Raw genomic sequence first — 20,981 nt, forward strand, 5'->3', positions numbered from 1 at the left:
TATTAGGTATATGATCATTAAATCATTTTACACATTGTTTTTGAAAACATATTTTATAGTTTACATTCTTTAAGAGCTCAAATTCTGAGAATGTAAATAATGTTCAAAAAACTTCAGTAATACTTTAATTTATGTTTAATTACAGATAAGTTCATGTTGAAAGATTGATGAGTTTAATGAGTTATAAGTGTTATCAATTGTCATTCGTGTTAAGTAGCTACCTAGGTTTATTTCAATTTTTTTCTAATAAAATATTAATTAAATCATTGATTTGTATAACAAGTCGTTTTTGAATTAAAGATATTTTATTTAACAAAATCCAAGATTTTAATTGCTAATTGTAATAAGTTATTTAAAAAAGTTCTTGAATTATATATAATATATAATATATAATATGTATATTTACATACATTTTTTTTTTTTTTACAAAAATCTAAAACCAATCTTAGTGCACCTTTAATTTATTATTTAATACTAGGTATTTACGACATTTTAATATCTTTAATTTAAATTTAAATTACTGTCAGAGTTGTACCTAAATTTGTATTAATTCGCGAAATTTATGTATTTTATGTAATTTGTAACTTGATGCTTTTTTCCTATGGTCTAATTGTATATAAATGTTACGTATCATGTATATAATATATATATTATATTAATTGTATTAAGAAAATGATTTTTACTATCTGCATTCAATAAATAGATACAATAAGCAATTTAGTAGTAAGTAGATATAAAAAAAACAGTCTTGATGTAATAAACTAAAGAGGTGACCATTGACATTACTTCAACTTGATTGTATTAATCTTATTAGCATGTTTTGTAATTTTTTTTTTTTAAAGTTTTTGTGTAGAAAGTCACGTGGCTAATTACACATTTACGTTTTGAGCGACGAGGAGGATTATCCATTAGAGTAATAGAAGAGAGATTTTATATTAGGGGATTTGGGGTGAACTAAAGTGTTAGAGATAATTTTTTATAGTTAGTGAAGGCAAATGGTAAGAGGGTAAACATTTTAAGGTCGTTATGAAGTGTGTTGTTGCTAATGTACCACAGAGCTTTGGTTTATAAACGTAAGTTAATTGACTGGAAGAATTAAAATAAATTTAGATTTGTAACTTTAGTCGATCCCCAAATTTGGATGCTAGAAGTTATTGCAGGACATTCACAAAAATACTATAGATTTTATTTTAAGTTTCAGTGATATGTTTTTAATTACGAATTTTAAAAATATTTTGACGAATATTATTAGTAAATAGGTAAAAGAGATAGAGAGCAAAAATATATTTTATCTAGAAAGAAGTATAGAAATATTATCGAAACTCTAAGTCAAAACACAATTATTCTTTTAGAATTATAAGTCTTTGAGAAACTTTAGTTTAAAAACGGCAAACTCTGTAATGACTCAGTAATAACTTACTGTTATGGTGCAACAAATGAGATAATATTAAATTCAAATGATAAATCATTGTATACGAAAAACGATTCTAAACAGAGACAGTCCGCCTATTTTATATTTATATACTAAATACTAAATACTAATTATATTTTATTATATTTTATTGTGTATTTATTTTGTTATAAGACTATAAATAAATAATGTCAAATACATAAAACAAATAAAACACATCGTTGTAAAATCAAAACAGTTATCACTCCGCTCAGAATTTAAAACAAACAAATTATTTTTTTTTTACTTTAAAATTTAAAATGAATCTAAAATAATATTTTAACTCAACAAAATGAGTGTTACAATTATTTTAGCCTATTTTAATAAAATGTTTAATAACATGCTGTTGATGTATTAATTTTAATAACTGAAGTAAGTATTCAATAATTTTGATTATGTGCTTTATATCAGCGTAATGATTTATATTTTTACACATGCACTATATATATTTTTTATTTCGTATTTATAAAGGAACCTATTTTACATTCGTATTAGGTAAAAATAAATAGGTAATTTATTTGATAATTTCTTTTATTTATTGAGATATTTGAATTAAAATAATACTTATATAAATATAGAACAGCTATAACAAATTCAATAAATAAATAAATAAATATAACTATTATTCTATAAAAATAATTTAGAAAGAAAATTGTATTTCAGTTAGTTGAATATTTTACTATATGGTACTTTGTGGAAAAACTGACGAGTGATTGACTGAAATGCCATTCCTAAAGCTGATTCAAATGCAGGTTGAAGGTCCTTCAAAATGTCCCTCCAATTTTGATTCATGAACATATTCATGTTATTTCCTAAACATTATTATTTTATAAATAAATAAAAATATAATTATTCAATGCACTAAACATGCGCAAAATAAAATGTATTATTAACCTAATACTTGATCTCCATTAAATAAATTATCTAGCTGTATATAAAGTCTTGATGTACTAAATTTTAATTCCATAGATTCTAATTCCATGTATACATCCCCTCTTCTCGTAATTGGTTTACCATTTGTATTAATTGATACTTTTAATCCAGCTGAAATTTAAGATTAATTAATTTGATTTAAGTAAATTTATGGCTGTAATATAATTGCGCCCATTTTACCTTTTTACACGAAAAAACCACAACACGATTGTGCTCCGTGAAATATAGGTGGTGTTGTCTTTTTAATAATTTTCCAACACACTATTTAAAAATTTTAATTTATGGAAAAATAAACATTGGCGTTTTCCCATTATGTATAGAATAATGGTATAACATTTTAAAAATCAATATTCTGTAATCTTTATTATCATTAAGTAATAAGAAATAACTAATAACCGATTATTTAATTTGAAGTACGTATGTAGGCGTGTGTAGTTTCGTATATAAGAATATATTAATATTTTGAAATAGTGTATTGAGTTACTAATATCATATTATTTTTATTATTATTTATTTTCAATAAATTCAATAATTTATTTTTGTTTGAAGGAAAATTGTTAAAAAGACGTTCCTATGGCGCGCAATTGTATTGCAGCGAAAATGTATCAGTTGAATCGTTTAATTATAATTTTTAAATATAACAATAACCAACGAACATACCTAATGTTAAATTACTTCTTCCTTCACCTATTATTGGTAGAATGATAATTTTTCCTTGTATTTTATACATGCCTTCGAGTACAAGTGGTTCATCAAAATCGGCTTTGAGATTAAATGTATAATTAGTTATACTTGATCTGTAAAGTGTAAATACATACAAATATATTCTTATGTTATTACTATTAGTCTTATAATTCAATAAAAAAAAAAAAAGTTATAATAATAAAAAAACTGGGAATTTGATTTCGTCATTGAGTAGGTGATAGGTGTATAATTAAATTTAAGTTCAATAACAAATGATTGCATACAAAAAGCGATTCTCAACGGAGACAGTCTATCAAACTAAATTTCTTAGAATATTTTATTTTATACGTGTTTATTAAATTGCTGTTAGTGATAGAGTAGGTTGAGCTTATTTTTACAACAACAAATTTAATATTAATTAATAGCATACATTATAAAATATTAAAATAATGACTATAATATTATTTCATATAATAGTACTATAGCTGTTATTAACGCACCTATAATTTAATATAGACGTATTGTAGAGTAGTGTGTGAATATTATTATTACATAATAATATAAATAACTTGAAATTAATCTAAATATTTGGAAAATTTTGTTTCACATCGTAAATAAAAATATAAATAATGGTGAAAATTCCTTACAAACAACATTATTTAATTGTTATTTTTTGTTTAATTTTATTAAAGTTTGAACTTGAAATGTATATATAAAAAAAAAAAAAGCGCTGCTTATTTATTTTTGAAACAATATATCTTTGTAAGAACCATAAACTATAACATATATTTTAAAATCGAAATTGTACAAATTTATGTATAAATTGAAAAAATAATAATAAAAGAACTGCCATTAAATAGCACAATATTATAATATAGAACTATAATATTTTTAAAGCTATATTATGTATATTAAGTGCAAATACATTTTTCAATTATTCATTTTTGAATTACAAATTTACAACTAAATAATAAAATTTGAAATTATCAAAAGTTGATTTTATGTAATTTCCAATCTCGAAAGTACTAACTAGATCTAATTTACTACCAGAAATCACAATCAAAGTCGAAAATAAAAAAATGTCCACTGATCCTAAAGGTGACGCTATACATACACGAATGAAAAATTCATAGCTTCAATCAGAATCTAATTATTTTAGATAAAAAACATATTTATATAAAAGTTTATATAACTTACTTCATTGATGTTAACTTAATAGAACCAATGTTATGTATATAAAGATCCTTGAAGCTTAGTTTTATATCCAAGGGACCATCAGATGTACCTTGGTTAATATCCATATGCGATATTATTAAAGGATCAATTGGTATAAGCCCCAAACTCGGTACTCCTAGAAAATAAATAAGAATCATTTTACCTTTGATCATTTATTATCTTCTATATATATAAAAAGAAGTATATATTTTGAATATATTTTATAACTCAAGATCCACTTAACCGATTTCAATAAAAATTTTAGGACATATTAAAATTAATATGAAGATGGTTTCTGTGAAGTTTGTACGCTGTGCGATAAGTAATTCCAGAGTTATGGCCTCTTAAGTGCACAACATTTTTTTTTTTAAATTTTTGGTAACTGTGGTAACAATTTTAACAAAAAAAAAAATTAAAAATACTGATTGTTATTATTACCTATTATTATTTTATTTTTGGTAACAATGGTAATAATTTTTTATTATTATTATTTATTTTCCCCGTTTTTGTAACATTTTTCACTGAGGAGTCGTGCCTATTGGTCGTAAGAGAAGGTTCTTATGTAATACAATTTTAGGAAAATCCACCAGAAAGTACGGAATCTTTATATAAAATAAACAACAACAATGACGTCACCGTCCAGCAAGAAAATTATCTATATTTTTGTTTATTGTAAGGTCGCCATTGGTTAAAATTGAATATAATAGTTGTAGACTTGTTGTTATATTTTGTCAAAACCATAACAAAAAAAAAAAAGAATTAGCGAAATAAATCAATGTCCACTGTAAATCTCAAAATCACAGCAATAGACTAATTCAGAGGTTCTCAAAGTGTGGGGCGCGACCCTCCGGGGGGGCGCAAAAGCTTTATAGGGGGGGCGCAAGACAATTTTAAAAATCCTCGTTTCACCAAACTTTGTGATGAAAAAAAACAAGCCCACCCATCACATTAAAATTGGCCTATTTTAAAATAAATTTGTAATATTAATATTAATATCAATATTTGTTGTTTGTTTTTAACATTTTTTTACTCTAAATATGACTATTAAAATTATTTTTATGAGGGGGGGGGGGCTCAGGTCTGTGGTTAACTAAAAGGGGGGGCCTGGCCTGAAAAGTTTGAGAACCTCTGGACTAATTGTTAAACCGAATATTAAATAACAAATTAATCAAAATTTGAATCATATTATAGAATTGGCATTTTAACAGGCAACGAAGTGTACTGGTTCAGCTTGTATATCTATATGAAGTGATTATTTCATCTGATGGGTTAAACATTTTTTAGTAATTCAAATGTTTTTGTATTATAATTTTATAGTTTGCTATTGTTTAAATTGTGTTTTTTATTTTCAGTTAGTAAAAGTTATAATATTAATAAAAAATTAATTTCATTATTTAGTGGGTTTTCTAGTTTCAATGTTCATTTAAAAATATCTTACTTAGCAAGCAACATAAATTTAAATAATTTTTGATGTGCTTAATTAGCTAAAACTTTTAAAGAATTTTAGATTCATTAAATGTTGACCAATGTAAATTTATTGCCTTAAAAGTTTTATGAAATGTATCTATAAACAAGATATTTCAACAATATATATTAGAATTTATAATATATAATATTTTTAAGATGTGTTTTGTTTTGATTTTCCGAAAATGTACAATATTTTTTTTTTTACGTAAGAAATAAGTATTAAAATTACAATCATTTTTAAGAATGCTCATAAATGGGGTTTCAATTTAACTACACTTAGAAATTAGAATCAATTTCCAGGTGTGATAGGTTTATAATTGCTTTATTGTATAATAATAATACACCAATAAGTGTATACTATCTTGCGGCGAGGTGAGCGAACGAGAAGAGTGTCCTTATATCAGGTTTCTGAATCCTGTCTGATTAAATATAATACATAATATTTCACATTTTTATTATTGTACGAGTAAATATAAAAAATAATTGTATAATTAAAATAAAACAACACTATTATCTACATTAATTATAAATGTATACCTATTATGTTTAAATTCTTTAATATTATACGTATTGTACATCCTTGTATTAATTTCGGGGACAAAAAATATGATCGTACTACAATTTACAATGTGTACATTTATCTTTATTTTTCAATGTATAACGACTGTACCTATAGTTATCTAAGTACTAGGTAATATGAAAGTAAAAATCATATAAAAATTTAAAGGCAAAAGTATTATTATTTTACATTTGTTTTTAATTATATTTTAAATATTTTAATTGTGAGATTCTATAATAATGATAATATATGATCAGAATTTAGTCATCAGAATGTATATAGACATTACAAAATGGTTTGGAAATTTCAACTGAAATTAGTATCAATTATTACAATTTACAAGCACTATTATATCTATTGTTATTAATTATTATATTGGTATGTTGTATACTAATACTTGTTATGCTATACCATCCAAGCGGATATGATACATGATACATGATTATCACTATATAGCCTATTATTCACGAGTACCTATAGATAATTTGTTCGGTGAATCAAATATATATGGTTTTATTATAATTAGGCTTTAGGGATAATTAAATATTATTCTCTTCATAATTTTATAATTAAAAATATTTAAATAGTTTTTTATTCTGACTATGGTCACAATATTTAAGTTTTTACCAGAGTTACATGCCATTGTTAGAACTTAGTAATAACGTGAGTATCGCTGAAAATCTTTATTCATGGTCAAGTTCAAAACACAAATATCTTTATAATTTATTAGTTTATTATCATACTTATTTTAACCCGTAGCTAGCTCATGCTGCAAATTTTCGTGAGAAGAGCGGGTAGAAGAGCCAAAATCGGTGATAAAGTTATTCCACCCACATCACATTAACGGGCACCATGCTAATGTCATCACGTACCCGTATTAAGTCTTCCGGTGTTCAAGGCTATAAAAAATGTCATATTGATTGCTATCAGTGCGACTGAGAGTCTAGGTTCAAGGGCTTATGAAAAAAGTTTCTTTAATAGTAATCTTAATGTTCTTAAATTGTTGAAATTATGAAAAATATTTATAATTTAGGTTTATTTTAACTGAGCATCCGGAACCTGTATGGAATTTAAATAATATCCGAGTCATTAATTATCAATCTGTTTACCATAAACTGCATTTGGAATTATGTTTAAAAAAATGAGTTGAACATATTCCAATTCTATGGTCAAACAATGACTAATGTTGACGCAAGTTATTGAAAATTTCTTTGCATTATTATGCTGAGCGAATTCTATAGCGCAAGGTAAATTTTTTAAGGACGTGTAGAAGAGAGAACATGGTAAATATATTACTATCCAGATAATTTTTTAGATTTAAGTTGAGACATGGCTAATAGTTTCATATATTTTTTTAGTATACATACAAATTTAATTAAATATAAAGGTACATGCTTATTAAACATCTACTTAAAATATTAGTAGTGTATTAATAGTGTAGAATTTTTCTCCATAATTTTACATTACCCATTCACGTTATACTGAATTTTATTAATTTTATAAAATAATTGTTGAACATTGATAAAAATTTTATTTTTTTTTTGTGTATAGTTGGATAAATAACGTAATAAATAATGACTTTGTTGGAGCTTAAAATATAATAATTATTAATAAACATGAGTTTTTATAAGTCTTTGACCGTTTTTTAAAAACAACATTTAATTTATGTATGTATAAGTATAATTTTGTATCATAATTATAAAATAAGATAATATTATATCTGTATAATAATATAATTTTAAATATGTAATTAGTCATAGAATATAACATTATAATATATTAATATTTTATTAGAGTTTATGTTTATAAAAAAAATCTATTTTAATGAATTCTGACAGTTCAGTGCTTCCTTTTTGTTTGGATCTACTGAATTTGTAACCAATTGTATATATTTTTTTTGAATTTAATAAACCTACACATATAATATATTATTATGTATTGTAATTAAATAATTTATATCTTTTAAATGCACTGGTGTATACTAAAAAACTACTAATATACAAAAAACTGCTACCTTATACAATATTATATTAATGATGTGTTCAATCTGTAATACCTAAAACTACGAATTTGTCGGCTAGATTGACTTAAATCTGTGTAAAAGTGACGATAATGACAAAATAGAATTAATTGCTTTGTGCAAATATTTTACATTATTTTATGTGTGGTAAGTTTTTATTGTCCTACTGAATAAAAATGCACGGCTTAGAAAATATAGAAAACAATATTATACTTTTGTTTTCAATGTTTTCATAATAGTTACCGTTAGGAACAAAGAAAAAAATTTAAATAATTTTACCATAATGATCTACTATTATATATAATATGTGTTAATACTAAATAAGGGTTGTAGGTAGTAATTTTAACTCACCTTTGACTAAATGTGGTACGGCTGTTTGAAGGGCTTGTTGAATACACGGGTTGACGTTAGGATCATCTTTTTTGCATGCTATGAATCCTTTGGCTGAAAACAATCATCGGTGGTTGTTGAAAATATTAAATATGACTGAGACAGATCGAATGATAGTTTTGTTTTAGAATGGAATGATATGTATGTAATATTCAGAAATATTATAGATGAAGCTGCTTAAGGGTAGGTAGTAGCTAGATAAGCCAACTGCAGGCCGGAGTTACTTGATTGTGTCCAAATTGTCATTGGTTTACAAATAATGTAAAGACGTTTAAATAAAATAAATATAAGTAATAGAAATACAATTGTATGGTATTTTATATTTTACTCAAATATATATCAATTTTTAAGTATTAGTCAGTTTTTAAAAAAATATGTTAATACAGTTAACTTATAACAGTATAATATTTAAAAGTGTAAGCATGTATTTTCATAAAAAAATTAATAGTAAATAAAAGTCCTAATGGTTAGACATATTTTGGTAGTTTAAAAATTAAAAAAAATATGTGCTCGGATTTGAAGTAAAAAATAATGTATTGAAGTTCGCATGAAAATCTTATGTTATTAGAATATTTGCGCCGAATATTTTTAGTTCATACAAATGTGCTGTATTCAATTTATTACAAAATACATTATACACAATCAGAATATTTATTTAGTTTTAATAACCACTGAAAACAATATTTCCTACTTACTTTGTATAGCCTGCAATCAAGATTTGAAAAAAAGAATAAAGTCATTTTGGTTGATGAATGATTAACGCCATTATTCAGAGTATGAACTCAAAAAAAAAAAAAAACATTTACCAATATCTATCCATAATTGGTACCGTTCGAAAAATAGGTATACTTTTAGATTTAAAAATTATTATAACTTATAAGACATAACTAGGTTAATAATTGATCGTTTTTTTTAATACACATAAAAACAAGTAGAGGTTTATAAAATGCAAAAAGGTTGGTATTATTTTGTTTTTGAATTAAACGCAAAAAAAAATTCAGAAGATAATTTAAAAAATATCTTGTTTAAGATATAAAGAACATCAGAATTCTATATGGAATGTAAATAATGCGCATATTGCACACCCTTGTATACCGCAAATGATGCTCATACGAACGACACGTTCAGGACGTATTTTCAACTTACGTAATTTGACAACGGACGCAGAGGATCGTGTCGTTTTGGAAATCGCGCACACCAGAAAGCACAGGACGACCAAAACGGTGTCACGTCTCATCATAGCCATGATAGTATATTGTATGGTGTTTGTCGGGCCGACGTTGCAGTGGTTTTCGTTCACGCGGTAAAAAAAAATTATATTAAAAAGTAATGTTCGACGACAAACTTGGATCTACTGATGCCCGACCGTCAACAGCTATCTGATATATATATGTACATACAATAGAATATACTTTCGATTTTTTGAATAGGTAATATATACCCACCAACGTCGGATTCGTCTGTCTGTCATTATCAGCGTGCACGTCTTGACCTTATGAGTTACAAAAAAAGTAATGTGTTTCATTGTCATGGGTACGACACCCGACAGTCCGGTTCTAGATAATGATGATTATTATTTCAATTCGGCTGGGTGACTTCTGAAATTGGACAACTAAAAATATAATATGTCCAGGAAGACAGACATTTAGATGGAAAATATAATTAATCATATTCTTAATATCATCGTATTATTATATTCTCATAACATGGTTTCGTGTGTGCCATACGACTATCATGGCTATGTACAATTATTGAAAATGCTTTATTTCTATAGCTAATAAATATTTCTCTTACATTGTCAGTTGAGAAATTTTAATATAATTTGCGTCTTTCAACAATATACACATTATGAAGGTATGACGCATATTATTAGATACCTAATTTAATGGTATCTAGTATTCGCAATAATAGAACTCAGTGGAGATAACTATACGCTTAGTAAACTACAGGTATTGGGCGTTTATTATAGGAGGTAAATTTGTAAAATGAGTGTTATAATTAAATACTTCCTTATTATACCGTCTACAACATTAGCTATAAGTCTTTTCAGTTACTCTTTATCATTAAGTGCTTTAGAACAATTTAAAATGATTTGATTATATACTTCTGTTAATATTTATTTTTATTTTTAGAGAATAAAATAAATAACTCGTATTTTAATTTGTTGTGGCTAGTTAGTATCCAGTATACATAATTATATATCATGTTATTTATAATCATTAATTACATGTGAAAATATTTTAAAAACTGCAGCGCATTAAGTACATTATTTCACATTTTGTTATGATTTTTTAAATTGTATAAATAAAAGTGAAAAACACAAATTATTTAATTTTACAGTTCTAGACTGTTTATCTCATATGGTTTTATTACAATTTTAATTTAATTTTTGAAATGTTATAGTTTAATATTTCAACAATTAAAACGTATTCAAGCACACTGTATAAATATAAGTAAAATACAATTAAATATAATATATTTTTTAGTAAATATATTTAATTAAAATATTATAAGAAGTCGTTCATTTAAATATCTGTTTATTATAAATATGCAATGTAAGATATTTTTAATTTATATATTATATTATTTTTCCCGTTTATAATGCACAAACTAGCTACGCATGGCTCGTGTAAAGTATATACAAAGCACATTATTCATGTCTGAAATAAATATATTTATTATTTACATGATATATTACTGGAAATAAGATGCAGAATACCTACTAAGTAGATACATTAGTACTTACATTTTTTTTATATACTTATTTCTAATAGTTTGTTTGTGTTATTATTATTATTATTATTTTATTTCAAACAATGCTACTGAAAATAAAGTATTAAACTTGTATGCATTGCTATATATTATGATATAATTTATGTTTATTTTACAATATTATACAATGTGTTAGTTAATTGAAATATCTGTTAATCCTTGTTTATGATGTTAGTAGAGTTTTATTTAATGTAATGGCCATCTTTTTTACTGTTATTTACAACAAACACAAAAAAATTCAAACAATTTTAGATCTTAAATTCTTAAAACAAATTGATTTTTCGTATTTGTACTTTATATACTTGACCCTGGTCAAATTGAAATATATATCTTCTCATCACGTGACTTATACTAAAGGTACTTACCATTGCTGTTATATATAATATGCAATATTAGCACAGGCCTATCATTATCCTATTAAAAATAAAAAATAAAATATATGCAATTATTAAATTCAAATAAAATTAATATTGAAATTAAAAAAAGGGGAAAGTAGGTAACCGGTCTGCTATAGAGTAGGTGTCGAAGTATACCTATTAGAAACGTATCTGAGTGATGATGGTATGTCAATCATTATTATTAAATATTTTTTATGATATATTTATATTGCTAGTAGGTACTATATTGTAGAACGGCTTTGAACTATTTCATAGGTATACCTATTACCTAATAAATAGGTAAAGTAGGTAATACTAATACTGTAATAGTTTAAAAATAATCTAAACATTTAAAATATTTATTGAATATTATATAAAATATAATCATATTAGTAAAGGTTACATGTTCCTTTTTTTTAGGAATACTATTTTTGGATTACGCAAATAAACCATAATCGTTTATTTTTTTATTTAAATATCTATCTTAGTCCAAATTTACATTTAAAGTATGTATAAAAAAATGTGTTTATATATTTTCATAATTTTTGGTTTCAGCATGAATTACTTACGACGAAGCTAGAGTTCAGTTTTCAAGCCTCAAAATATAAAATTGAATATCTTATACATTTTTATGTACCTATAAAATAGCTAGTACATTTTTACAATTTTGAAAAATTAAAAAAAAAAATTAAACTTAAAACATCAACTAAATGCCAATGTATTTTAAATATTTTTAAATTTATAAAAACTACTTGCATTAAGTTTTTAAGTTTATTCAATCAACTTAAACAATTTTATCAATACTTCAAAAAAAAAAAAAAAATTGAAAAACTTCAAAAATGATTTATAGTTATAAATGGATTATTTTAATTCTAAATAAATGAAAATTTTAATTGAGTAAATAATGTATTCATTTAAAAATAGCTGAATTTTTAAAATTTCTACAATCAATACAAGTTTTTTGAATTGTAACAAAAAAACTGAAATCGTTTGATGAGTACGCGTTGTTTTAATTGTGAATTTCCAATTTCGCCAAAATTTAAACTTCAGACACTCATAATAAGTATTCAATAAAGTACGCTCAATTATTTTTTGTTAAATTTTTGTAAGCTAAACTTATAGGTATGTTTCTTTTGAGTACTTGTATTGCATTTTAAAACCTTAGCTAAGAATATTAAAAATGTTTTGAATTGAGAATTTTAAAATCACACATTATATAACTTCAACAAGAAAAAAAAAAAAAGTAAAAAAAAAAAATATCTTATTTCTCTTTTTTTGGGAAAAATATATTATATGATTTATATATTAATGTTGCAATCCTCTATAATTATTCTTTAGTGTTTAAGTACCTAACGATATTAAAGAAGATTTGTTTAAAGTTATTTTTAAAAACTAATATGTCCTTTTATTTCTCTTAAATAAAAATAAAAATAAAAATGTATTATTATTATTTAGTTTATATACAGTGTATTATTAGTCATTAATTCATTGAAGTAATTGTAAAGTTAGATTAGTAATTTAGTTATACCTCCGCACAGATTTGCTGAAGTTTCGATTATAATACAGTATTCCCTAATTGAATTATGAATTTTACTCAAAAGTCAGGACCAAATTATTTCTTCTTATATTTGTCTATAATATTTTAAATTTGTATGACCTTTAAACCATTTTTTAACTAAGATTATTGAACTTATAATTTCACACAATTTTGATATATTGTGCAGTATACTTTTGGATATTATCCTTTTTAATATTTCTTATGGTGTTACTTTAAAAGTTGTCGATAGGTATATTGTGTGAAAATGACAATTTGTCAATAACTTCAAAGTTTATATTGTAATATTCTGTAGATGATTGAGTAATATGTTTTCATTATTAACATTATTGGTAAATTATTAAAATGTTTTTGATTAGTTTTAGTTTCGGTAAAAAAAAAAATATTTTTATAATTTATAGGTATAATAAGAAAGACAATATAATTATAATATTGGAATTATAAACAGTAAGTACTTATAAATGCAGTGATTTATGGGTAGGTAAAAACTAGTAAAGAAACTATGTTTATTTTTATTGTGTTATATACATTATTTATATTTTTGACTTATATAATAAATTATATTAAAATTCTACTCATAATATTTGTTTACCTATACGTATAATATAACTTTACTTAGTAGTTTGAGTACAAGTACGAAGAACACAGAAGTTAAATTTAACTAGGTAATTAGTTTTTTCGTTCATATTTAATGGTTTTAATTGTACTTATTGGTTCCAATAACCATTTGGTTATTAAACGATCAAACTATTAAAGATGTAGAAGTTTGATATATCATTATCACGCACCCTAAGTATAATTTATATGTCTTGATAACTGTTTTAATATAAACATTAAAACTCATTTAGGCATTTAGCAATTAGATATAGTTTTGATATATTACGAATGAATCCTTTAATGGCTAAATTAATTAATAAAAAAATATTATTATAATTAAATAAATAAAATTGAATAAGCCACGTTCAGTAGGTCCTCAGCTGTATTAATTATTATTAAAAATTACATGCTGTATATCGTATTTATTACAAGTTATATTTATACAGTGTATACCTACTTATAGCATGGATTAAGTAAAGATCAGATGGCTGATAGAACATCGAAAAAGCACCAATAAAAAATAATGGGTTGCGAAGATATTAATATTATTGAAATCTCGTGGTCATTAGCTAAATGTTTAAACATAATAAATTATAAATCATGTATAGGTAATAGGTATACATTGTAAAAGTTATTTGATTAATAATATATTAACAAATAATGGTTTGCTCTACAACAAATAATTGCTTTAGTAACTAAAACACTTCAGTTTATCAATAGACTAGAAAAAAATGTATAGTTAGATAGGTACCTAAAATCTAATTTCTACTGATTCTACAGTGCATTTTACTTATAGAAATCATTGTAATTAAGTTCAAAATTCAAATGATGATTCCAAGATTCAAAACAAGTAAGACAATCTGGTTAAGTAATTGGTAGTCTTCTCAGCTGTAACATTTAAGACATTTATGACAAGTATTGAAGTTTCTAACCTTTTTCATATTTATTTCTCTATGCGCGAATGAAAAATAAAAATGACAAAAACACGTGCTATGTATATTACGTCTATTATACCCATAAAGTAAATTGTTGCCATATTTAAATATCATATGGTAGTAAAAATAAATTATTATTAGTATTATTTATTAACACAATAATATAAATGGAACGAAAAAACCTTAAAAAGATAAATCTATTCATTAATGAAAAAAATGCCAATTATCTACTAAGTTTTATTATAAGTAAATACGGTATACTTAAAAGTTCAAAATAAATAAATATGATAAATTATGATTGTATACATTTATTTTAAAAGATAATATATTCAGCAAAATTCAACTTAGTAGTTAGTATTATTATATTTAAAACACTTAAGTTTGCAATATAACCATATAGGTACATCATTTTAATTAAGACTCACTTAGGACTTAGTACTGTTGTAGTTTTAGTTATATGAATTCTATGTTTGAAAACATACCGTAGCTATTACTCGTATACATGTTAGTATTTTTTATGTTTATATTTTATAAAATCACATCTATCACAATATTATTATTATAGCTAGCATAACCATTACTCACAAGTCACAATAATATACAGATTTAATATTTTAAACCAAGAAGATAGAGTTAATAAATTAACAAATTTAATTATTATGATTAATTTTTGAGTACCTATACACATTACACACTATTACTTTCACAGCATCGCACTTTTTTATTATATTCAAAATATATTATTCTATCTATGTATTTGTTTAATAATGTATAGTAGATTAAACTACTAGATTTTATTTAGTATAATAAACTAATATTTTGATTATTTGAAAAATAAATAGTTTCATTATTCATGTACCTATTAAGTACTTACTTATTTTTACAAACTTAATATTCAATCAATATAGAATTTTATCAATTTTATATTGACAATTAGCTTACATAATATTCCTATATTCAGGCATGCACCCAGGATTTTGACTGATGAGGTGGCTTAAATATTTTCCTACTTTCCTTACACACAAATGAACAATTACCACTAATTTTTAAATAATGATTAGAATTTTTGGTTTAATATTGATGAAGTTAAGTAAAGTATTATTATTATCAGCTGGTTTATTTGGTTTTTTACTTATTTTATTATTTATTTATTACACGTACGTATTCAACACAACACTGTTTCAACTGAAAAATTGAACGGACTGAATTGTTTAAACGAGATTTTCATGCCATAGATAGTAATAATTATTATTGTTATCGTAGTTACCAATTAAAGCCGTTTTAACGTAATCGCTAGTACCTATAATCTAAAATTTAAAAAAAGTTTTCAACGAAATAAGCGATCGGTGTCACAAACTTTATCACGTACTATTGTACTACTAATTTATACATAACATAACAATACAATTTGGAAAAAAAATAATCATAATTATTGTAATACTATATTTATGAAAATATGCTATAATAATGTATAATTTAAGATAAAAAAAATTGGGGGGAGGGGGTTACAGCCCTAGAACTCCCCCTGGGTGCACAACTGCTTATATTTATATGGGTGCGTTGATTTTGAGTATTACTATAAAAGTTAAATATGCACACATGTACCATACGTAAATATTCAATTAATATTGTGGTGTATTTTTATATTATTTGTAAACTATAAGACTTATAGTGAATTTATTTCATAGTTTCATACCATTATATACGGATTCAGTGGTTTCTGGTTATATCAATGGTGACATATTTATTTGTAATATTTCGACGATCATAATAATATATCTTGAGGTATTTAATTATTGTTATTATAATTACCTATACTTTGTCTTTAAAATTTTAAACTAAAAGCAAAAATACGTTTTTGGTATAATGTTTAGTGTAATTCAAATATAATAATTTGTGATCATGATTAAATAAAACAAATTATTACAAAAACGAGTTTACACAAGTTTATTTGTTTAACATTAACAGCAGTAAAAAAAAAATATATGTATAAACGATATACCTATATATTAAATATTTATATATATATATAATAAATTAATAATACAATTAAGAATTCTAATTGTCTATTCAATAAAAACTTGGTTATAAGGTACTCTAGAAAAGAATTGTTGTGCAACTCCAGAGAATGCGGCAGCCAAGGCGCTCTCAAAATTGGTTTGCAATTCAGCTAATATGTCTTTCCAATTTTCATTTAGGAAAGTGTTCATATTGTTTCCTGTAACATTAAATATGATATTATATTTACTTCCTGAATTGCATAGAGTTAATTTATTACATTGAATTAAACATTTTAACACACGATAAACATCATGTAAATAATATATCAATATGTATATGTTTAAAAAAACTACTTTGAATACACAGAAATTTATACCAATATAAATTCACTAACCAAGAGCTTTATCTCCTTTGAACAAGTTGTCTAACTTCAAACGCATTTTGGTGGTAGTAAAGGTTAATTTAATATCCTTAACATCCGCGTAGGTGTTTCCGTTTCTTACTACGGGATTCAAATAAACGTTTATCTTGGCTCTAAGATTTTCTGTAAAATAAAGCTCAAAATTAACGACTTAAATTTTAAGAATAAAATAGAAAAATATGTATTCATACCAAGGCTAATCTTGCTAAGACCTTCACCGGTGATTGGAAGAATGATAACTTTGCCTTTAATATCGTAATTTCCATCGAGTGTAATTGGTTTTTCAAAGTGCACGTCCAATGTAATATTATTTTTATTCAAATCAGCACTGAAATCACAGAAAGCTTTCATTAGATCAATTAACATAAAAAAAAAATTAATTATTTATACTTACAAGATATCATCGATTTTTACGCTTCCAATGTTGGATATGTCTAAATCCCTAAAGTTGAGCTTGATGCTGACGGGTCCAGTTCCTTGGTCTATTCCCAATGCCGTTATACGCAGTGGATCAATTGGGTACAAACCAAAACTAGGAACACCTAAAATAAATAAATTAATAAAAATACTTAGAAACAAAACATACAATACAAATATGTACCTTTTACTAAATGTGGGATGGCTTTTCTCAGAGCATTCTTTATACATTCGTTTAACTTTGGGTCGCTTCTTTTACACTGCACAAAGTCTTTTGCTAAAATATAGAAAAAATATTTGGTTAATATACATAAAAATACAAAATAATATTACGTATCATTTAGAAAAGTATGGAGTAGTACAGAAAAGACAATTTTACACAGTTCCTAATTTTGTTATATTATGGGCACATATCATTTTCTAACTAAAAATAAGTAATAATTGATTACAATGTCGAATATATTGTAGATATATTATATTCATATTGGTTATAGAGACTTCATAAAAAATAAAAAAAATAAAAAAATAAAAAATATATTTATATTCTGTGTAGTTTTAGGGATTTAAGGGAAATCGTAAACTAACGTATTTGAGAATAAAAAAATTGTTTGTGTACAAAAACAATGAACTAATGTCATACAATGTTAATTATTAATTGGTTAAAAAAAGTACAACATTGTGTAGGTATTTACTTTATTTATATTATATTAAATAAATTGCTTATTTTGATGTATTTATACAGGTATAATATATCATTTGGAGGCTATCATGAAATGGATTTATATTAGTTAAAAAAATGTACTTCAATTATGTCATTTAAAAAAAAGTTCAATGTTCTTTTTTATCATAATTTTATGAAGAAGTATTTATTTATATTCATCTTTGGTGGGTGATTATATAATTTTACAAATGTAATAATATATTTTTAAGATATTGAATTATATTTCTAGAATTTAACTGTAGAGACTTTGACCTGGAGACCTTGAAGAAATATACACCACAATTAAGGGGGCTGAACGTCACATATAAATGTATGTCAAGACTTAAAAATATCTAAATATTTGTAACCTTGTAATATAATCTTAAATTGCGGAAATAAAATTAAAATGAATAAGAATATTTAAAAAAGTATAATATATTGATTTTTTTCATAATAGTTAATTTTAAAATATTACGATAAAATAAATACAATAAAAAAAGAAGCTTAAGACTTAATTTTAATAAACAACGTGGTGATAACATTTGTTTTAGCTTGTTATAATATATTTTCTTGAGACCATAAAAAATAATAATTCTTAAATTCTTAAATTAAATCGTTGTTCTTGTATAAAAAAAATACTTGTTTGAATAAATTAAAATTATTTGGTTGAATTAACGATTTTACATTTATATAAATATAAATACTATTTGTATTTATGTAGGTACAGTAAAAAATTTTCTAATTTAATTTTTTATTTAAACTGTAGACAAATATTATTAATTCTATCATATTAATTTTTCAAAAATAGTTTAAATTGTGATTTCATTTAACCTTGAATAGCTTTATAGGTATAATATAACAAGTATAATGTAACATTACGTCTTATAGAATTGGCTATCGTCGATATTACGAGTACACGAAAATATTTATCTATCTTAAATGACCAGAGAATTTTCAGAGAATTTAAGTTTTAATACGATAAAATTGAATTTTTCTTAGTTTAATCATAATATATTAAAATACAATGTAACCTATAATACATAATATAAGTATTGTAAATATTTGTTTAATTTTCTTAAATGTATGTATAATTCCGTTTAGTTATGTTATATATTAATTAAATATTAAACATGCATATATGTGGATTTAATACGTGTTATAAGTGAAACCAAAACATATTTTTTTATAGATGAAAATATTTAGCTTTTATATTAGCTATATTCTAGTTAATCAAATCGTGTTGTTTTTTAACATTTAAAAAATATTAATTTCAGGTGTTTAGACAAGAATTTCATAATGATAATAATCAATTACTATTTCACACAAGTGTAGTGAACAAGATTACTTTTTGCGCAATTTATGTGCGTGTATAAAACTACAGTTCGTTTAAATTTCAAAGGAGTTGTTGTCCTATGATTTAGAATTTATAGCTGAAAAAATGTAAATGATCTTGAACATATTATATTATAGCCCTTTCGAAAAAATATTTTGTAATTTTTGCTCAATCAAACACTTCTATATTTTGTAGTAACTATTATTATAATTACTATTATTTTAATTTTTATATATTCTAAAATATAATTAAACAGCTTAAATTTCACTAGTTCTATATGTTTAAAAATTGATAATAATTACAGTTGTACATACGTGAAATCTATAATTGCATATTGATAAGTATCATTGTAGAAAAAAATTTAATATCTAAAGTGTTGTGATTTATTTCTGTACTAGTATAACCCATAAACGTATTATTGAAATATTTTAATAAGCTTTAAGTGTAATTACAGTCTTACAAAATATAGAAAAACTTACGAGTAAAATCATTTCGAATATTATTTATTAAAAAATATAAATAAATTTAAATGTTTTTTTGCGGGGTATTCAATAATTTTTTTATCAGGTCGAAATTTATTTTATTTTTGAAATTAAATTTTTTTAACAATTTTAAAATGTTATTTACGATATAATATATGAAAACTATTTCGATTTTCTTTTAAGATTTTATATTATTAGATATATGTTTGATACTTACGCAATTTAACAGTGGATGGGGCTGCTAAAGCGATCCCGACAACGCACACAAGACAGCATGCAATTTTGATAATATTGGCAGTCATATTGTGCGTGTGTGTTTGGCGAAGTCAAAGAAAATTTCTGAACGCTCAACAAGAGGGCTATGCTTGACACAGTGCCGGCTACACATTGACCAGTTGCGTGCGTTACGTCCATTTTATTGGATTCACAAAGGCATCGTCCCCTCTACCTTTTTGTCACTGTCCTCCATATTGCTACCACTCATCTACAAAGCTACCCAGAACATAGATTACCGGAAGGCAGCTGACATCGTTCGTGTGTGAACGAGTTTTTTTAGCCTTGTATGTAACCTGCTGAATTATTATTATTATTGTTCTTCTTCTTATTATTATTGCTATTATCTTCATAATTTGCAACCAAATAATAACGATTATAAACAAAAATTCCCTGTGTT

At 24.0% G+C, this 20,981-nt stretch overlaps 2 protein-coding genes across 3 annotated transcripts; both read right to left on the bottom strand.

The window, feature by feature from the left end:
* Window positions 1-1,963: 1,963 nt before the first annotated feature.
* On the bottom strand, window positions 1,964-10,383 carry LOC114119436 (protein takeout-like). Of its 2 annotated transcripts, XM_027980993.2 has the most exons (7): window positions 10,164-10,383; window positions 9,865-10,097; window positions 8,680-8,772; window positions 4,265-4,418; window positions 3,044-3,180; window positions 2,345-2,494; window positions 1,964-2,262 (listed from the first exon to the last, which is right to left on the bottom strand). In XM_027980993.2, the coding sequence occupies exons 2-7, from the start codon at window positions 9,962-9,964 to the stop codon at window positions 2,114-2,116; spliced, it is 783 nt and encodes a 260-aa protein (XP_027836794.1). In that variant the 5' UTR covers window positions 9,965-10,097; window positions 10,164-10,383; the 3' UTR covers window positions 1,964-2,113. The 2 variants fall into 2 exon arrangements, with proteins under 2 accessions (XP_027836794.1, XP_050056981.1); XM_050201024.1 differs by having other exon boundaries at window positions 9,865-10,383.
* A 6,491-nt stretch (window positions 10,384-16,874) lies between these two features.
* LOC114119867 (protein takeout-like) lies at window positions 16,875-20,714 on the bottom strand. The gene is made up of 6 exons (XM_027981590.2): window positions 20,526-20,714; window positions 17,978-18,070; window positions 17,771-17,918; window positions 17,568-17,704; window positions 17,350-17,499; window positions 16,875-17,172 (listed from the first exon to the last, which is right to left on the bottom strand). The coding sequence occupies exons 1-6, from the start codon at window positions 20,608-20,610 to the stop codon at window positions 17,021-17,023; spliced, it is 765 nt and encodes a 254-aa protein (XP_027837391.1). The 5' UTR covers window positions 20,611-20,714; the 3' UTR covers window positions 16,875-17,020.
* Between the last annotated feature and the right edge of the window lie 267 nt (window positions 20,715-20,981).

This window comes from Aphis gossypii, chromosome 2, assembly GCF_020184175.1.
Source record: "Aphis gossypii isolate Hap1 chromosome 2, ASM2018417v2, whole genome shotgun sequence".
Taxonomy (NCBI): domain Eukaryota; kingdom Metazoa; phylum Arthropoda; class Insecta; order Hemiptera; family Aphididae; genus Aphis; species Aphis gossypii.

What these genes read in the sequence shown, in the direction of transcription:
- LOC114119436 (XM_027980993.2), bottom strand. Translation starts at nt 9,964, where the DNA reads ATGGCTATGATGAGACGTGACACCGTTTTGGTCGTCCTGTGCTTTCTG. An exon ending in ATTAAGTTAACATCAATGAA is followed by an intron (nt 3,181 to 4,264) that starts GTAAGTTATATA and finishes TACACTTTACAG; the next exon opens with ATCAAGTATAACTAATTATA. An exon ending in TAATGGAGATCAAGTATTAG is followed by an intron (nt 2,263 to 2,344) that starts GTTAATAATACA and finishes AATAATGTTTAG; the next exon opens with GAAATAACATGAATATGTTC.
- LOC114119867 (XM_027981590.2), bottom strand. Translation starts at nt 20,610, where the DNA reads ATGACTGCCAATATTATCAAAATTGCATGCTGTCTTGTGTGCGTTGTC. An exon ending in CATCCCACATTTAGTAAAAG is followed by an intron (nt 17,919 to 17,977) that starts GTACATATTTGT and finishes TATTTATTTTAG; the next exon opens with GTGTTCCTAGTTTTGGTTTG. An exon ending in GTAAAAATCGATGATATCTT is followed by an intron (nt 17,705 to 17,770) that starts GTAAGTATAAAT and finishes CTGTGATTTCAG; the next exon opens with TGCTGATTTGAATAAAAATA.